The sequence below is a fragment of the Cyprinodon variegatus genome, unplaced genomic scaffold (genome assembly GCF_000732505.1).
Source record: "Cyprinodon variegatus isolate N-32 unplaced genomic scaffold, C_variegatus-1.0 Scaffold486, whole genome shotgun sequence".
In the NCBI taxonomy this organism is placed as follows: domain Eukaryota; kingdom Metazoa; phylum Chordata; class Actinopteri; order Cyprinodontiformes; family Cyprinodontidae; genus Cyprinodon; species Cyprinodon variegatus.
This window is the reverse complement of record NW_015150939.1, coordinates 241,782-246,330: the sequence shown is the minus strand read 5'-3', so window position 1 is coordinate 246,330 and position 4,549 is coordinate 241,782. Positions and strand designations below refer to the sequence as shown.

The 4,549-nt window shown below is 39.0% G+C and overlaps 1 protein-coding gene across 3 annotated transcripts in view; it reads left to right on the top strand.

Annotated features, from left to right (window-relative positions):
• Window positions 1-4,549, top strand: part of dpf1 (D4, zinc and double PHD fingers family 1) — a 91,647-nt gene that overhangs the window by 37,272 nt on the left and 49,826 nt on the right. For all 3 annotated transcript variants that reach the window (XR_001481678.1, XM_015390140.1, XM_015390141.1), the window contains exons 6-7: window positions 1,598-1,687; window positions 2,452-2,530. Coding sequence is in view for 2 of the 3 variants with exons in the window: in XM_015390140.1 (XP_015245626.1) it covers window positions 1,598-1,687; window positions 2,452-2,530 (169 nt within the window). In the remaining variant the exon portion in view is untranslated. The remainder of the gene's footprint in view (window positions 1-1,597; window positions 1,688-2,451; window positions 2,531-4,549) is intronic.

The following is a 4,549-nucleotide window of genomic DNA, read 5'->3' as shown; positions in this document are numbered from 1 at the left end:
GCCGGCTTCCGTAGCGTCATGAACGCGCAGGTGCGCGCTTTCAGGAAATCCTAATCATGTTTTGGGTGTACTATTCCTTTAAAGATATTTCAGTTAGTGGAAAAAATTGCGGCGGGGAATATAATAAAAAGTCTTATCGACAAAAACTTTTTGCGACCCCCATGCAGTAGATCCGTGGACCCGCTAGAGGTCGCGGACCCCCTGTTGAAGACCTCCGCCCTAAAATGAGAGTGGTATCATCTACAAACCTCAGGAGCTTTATGGACCTTTTTATCCATCTTCACCTGCTTCATCCTTTCTGTCAGCAAGTCTATGCTCCACCTGCAGGCGGAGTCAGGAGCTGGGTATGCTTAACCGGCAGTAGGAATGTGATGATGGTGGCGAAAGCAAAGCTGAAGTCCACTAACAGGACCTGGGGAGGGTTCCAGGCGAGTCTAGGTGCTGCAGGACGTGCTGAAGAGCCATGTTTGTTGCATCATCCATAGACCTGTTGTCTCTGTTGGGGAAATGTAGTAGATCCAGAGGTTTAATATGGATCAATACCAGGCCCTCAATGATGTTGGGGTTTATGAACTCTTCTCTGGTGTATGAGCTGCACATTGACACAAAAAACAGAACAAAGTTCACCAAAAAACAAGATAGCTATAGCATTAACAGAAGGGTTTGTTTGGTGAGTTTTATTTGCCAACATGACACAAGAAAATACTACAGCTCTGTACACCCTGGATCTTTACTCTAGATTGGAGCCCACTCCAGATTTTTCTTTTTAAAGGATCTAGTTTTAGAGTTTCAGGGGGTCCTGAATGAAATTTTGTTTTGTTTCTTTAATGGTTTGATATTCATGTGTGAATCTGATCAAGTTTCTTGTTGCCAGACCCAAAGGGGCACCCGTTGAAACAGACCCACAGCATCACAGATCCTTTAAACGCACCTAATGGTCTGCATGGGGTCCCTTTCAACATATTCATTCTTTGTTTTCTAACTGAAAGTGGATTTTCATTGACAAGAAGCTCCTTTTAGTCTTATCTGGTTATATCCCATTGGTTTCTGTTTGAGTCTCAGTGGCATAAAGTGAACTCCACATTTCTCATGGTTTTTAACATCTGTCCCAAACAGCCAAGCTGCCAGTGGTGTTTGCAAATGGGGCCAAATTTCATTTTATACTTCTGGGAAAAAGGAAATCCTGATTTGTAGAGGTAGAATATGCGCCCAATATACAGAGTTGATTCCCATCCTTGAGACATTTAGGTCATGAACTCAAACACACAACCGAGTTCCACTGTACAAACACAACCAAAACCTCAAAACTTTTATTTCAGAGGAATATTGTACCAGATTACACAGTTGAGATTAAGTGTAAATCTACAAGTGTTACAAAAGCAAGATTTTTTTTTTTCTCACATTTTTACTTTGTGCAGCCATGTATATGATGGGTGCTGAATGTTTCCTGTGATGAGGAGGCAGAAATGCAGTAAATTCCCTTTTGTCATTCCTTTGTTCTGTGGAAATTGATCTGACCTGTGCTGCAGGGAGGACAGAAGTGATCCTCGCCAAACTCTTTGTTGTTCTGATGGTTCATCTGTTTTTGTCTTTAAAGAAGCTGCTGGTTGGGGACTTTCCTCATGAGCTGGAAGTGGACGACATGGAGGAAGACGTACCGAAGCGCAAGAACCGTACCAAAGCACGGGTAAGACAGAGTCTCTTTGTATTCAAGTTATCCCAGAAAGTCCGCTTGGCGTTCTATGTGAGAATAGTGAGAAATAGGCCAGCCAGAGCTCAGAGTTAAACACTGATGAAACAAACGGTGACCTCTGTGTTACCAGGGACTAACCCAAAGTACATCAGAGTCTTCCGTCTCACAGTGTGACATGTAATCATTTGTCAGTCCTCTGCATACTACGCTAATGTAATGAGATTTCCTCTGACAACGCAGGGCTTGGCCCGATTAAAAGCAAACAGATCAAGAGATTAAACCATGCTGGGGTGACCTCTTTTTTTTTTTTTTTTTCTTTTTTACAACTTTGATTAGAGCACAGAGGTCGTATTTCCCTACTCTTTTTGTGCATCCTATGGGAGAATAATCAAGTGATAACAATGTTTCCTGAAAAATCATCCCACACACATGCAGGGATACACACAGACTATCTCGCTCACACACACAGACACCAGGGCTGCTAATTGGAACTGTTGCTCCCCTGCTAGGTGTCATCAGCCCCCTCCTGCTGGATGTGTAGCTTTGCACTGAGAGCAGATGATTAGAATCCAAACGTGCATGGCTGTGCGAGGAGACACTCCAACACACAAGCGAGGGCTGTTCTGTTATGCTCCTATTTTTTTTCATGCACCTTCATACAAGCCACATGTGAAGGGGTGCAGCAGTTCAAACTTTGTTTGTGTCTACCTTTTCAGGAGAGTTCTTACATGTGTGTTTGTGTGGGTGTTTATTTACAGGCCTATGGTGTCGGAGGAATGAGGAAAAGACAAGAGCTGCCTGCCATTGAAGACAGAGATAAGCCTTACGTTTGTGACAGTGAGCGTGATGTCTTTTACAATGTCGTATCTGCATCCTTTTATTTTTGTTCTCTGAGTTTATCATCTTTATTCATTATACAGTGTTTTGCATTAACTTTTGTTAGAAAGCAGACACTCTTTAACAACTTGTTGGCTTTAAAAATAGCAACAACAAAATGACAGGAACACAACTTCATAAATATGCCTCATATGTTATTATTAAGGGTGTAACAATGCATGCAACTTTGAAACAATATATGATTTTAGCAATATTATTTAAGAAAACTAATAATTTGTCACAATTTGGCTATGGTTAGTTGACACAAAAGCAGAGGCAGGCAGGCAGAGGTGAATTTATGGTAGATTTAATGAAGAGTAACTGGAAAAACAAAGTCCAAACAAACAAGAAACCAGGAATCCAAAATTTTAAACATAAGAAAAATTATTAGAAAACAAACCAGAAAACCATGGAGACATCAGGGAATCAAAACCTCAAGGAGGAAGGCTCAGAGAGACAAAGTTGGATGGTGTATGACAAGGACCCAGCAAAGAGGAACTAAAGAGAGGAGGTTTTTAAAGGAGACTGAGACAAAGAGAGGGCTAATGAGTAAACTGGGAGCAGGTGTGCACAGAACAAGAGAGGGAAAGAGCTTGGGAAGAAGGAGAACATAAGAGGGCAGCAGAGAGCAACAAAGAGAAACCTGGAAGACTGGATGTTAACAAAAAATAATTAAATTACTAGGACTATAAAACGTAGAGAAAAGAAAACTAAACACTCAAAAGAAAACATAACAGAACCCAGACTAGGACAGAAACTGGAAAAAAAAAAACACACCAAAATAAAAATAAAACCACTAACACTAGAAAACAAGGAGCAAAGCAAAACTGGATACTCAAAAGAAAAACATAACAGAAACAGAAACCTGACATAATTACTCTCCTCTGTTTTCACATATAGTATAAAGCTTTTAAATATCTTTAAACCGTGTAGATTGAGTCCAGGCTTATTTATTCCTTGTTCAATGAATTGGATGGATGTCTTATTTTAAGGTTGTACTGATGGAAAAAAGTCCAAGAAAGAATAAAGTTGTATTTTCATAAAGGAGTTAATGATTAATAAATCTCTAAGTGAAATTTGCATTTGATTCGACTGTATATGTTATATCTTTACAATCGCTGATCAAATGCTTACTTATTTTGGTAAAGGCAGTGTTTCCGGATCTCTTAAAAAAAGCAAAAAAAAAAAAGAAATCCTTTTAAACTGTGTTTTTCTTTAGCGACTCCTTTTTACAGTGTTGCTTAACATCCCCTCATATCAAACTGGAAAAATAACTTGAGTAAAGTTTACAAAAAGCTTTCTGACAATCACTTTTCTCTGCATTAGCCATTTCACATTCCGTTGTCTTTTGTCAAATTTTGCATTAAAATCTGTTTTCTGTTCTATTTTAGCATCCATACCCTAAGAGCATTTATTTTACATCAGTAAAATCTGGGACATTGTTTTGATTTGTGGGATAGCAGAAGAGAAGTAAAAACATGCGGCAAAGTCACGAACAAACTGGGACATCTGGTCAATCGGGGTACAGTAAGGTGACTTCTGAAATCAAATCTAGGGACATTTTCAGCTCGTAGATGAAAAGAAATAGATTTAATCAAGATGAGATTAGGAAACTGGGACAGTAATGGTTTTTAAATATTTATAAATACTTAAACAACAAAATCGTTACTGAGGTCAGACACACCTGGATTAATCGGTTTGTCCAGTAATGAAAGACAGCAAACAAAGGAACTGGCTGATGTTTTGGAAGTAGTGGAGTTGTGCATAGAGCCTGTTTGGGACAGGAAAATATGTTGTGGTCATGTAAGGTGAAAATATGGAAGAGGATTAGGGCCACTGAAAAAAAAAAAGTAAACTTATTTTTAAATTTTATTTCAGTTTAACATGGGAAAAAAGTCAGAATTCTGAGATTAAAGTCAGAATTCTGACTTTAATCTCAGAATTCTGACTTTTTTCTTAGAATTCTGACTTTAATCTCAG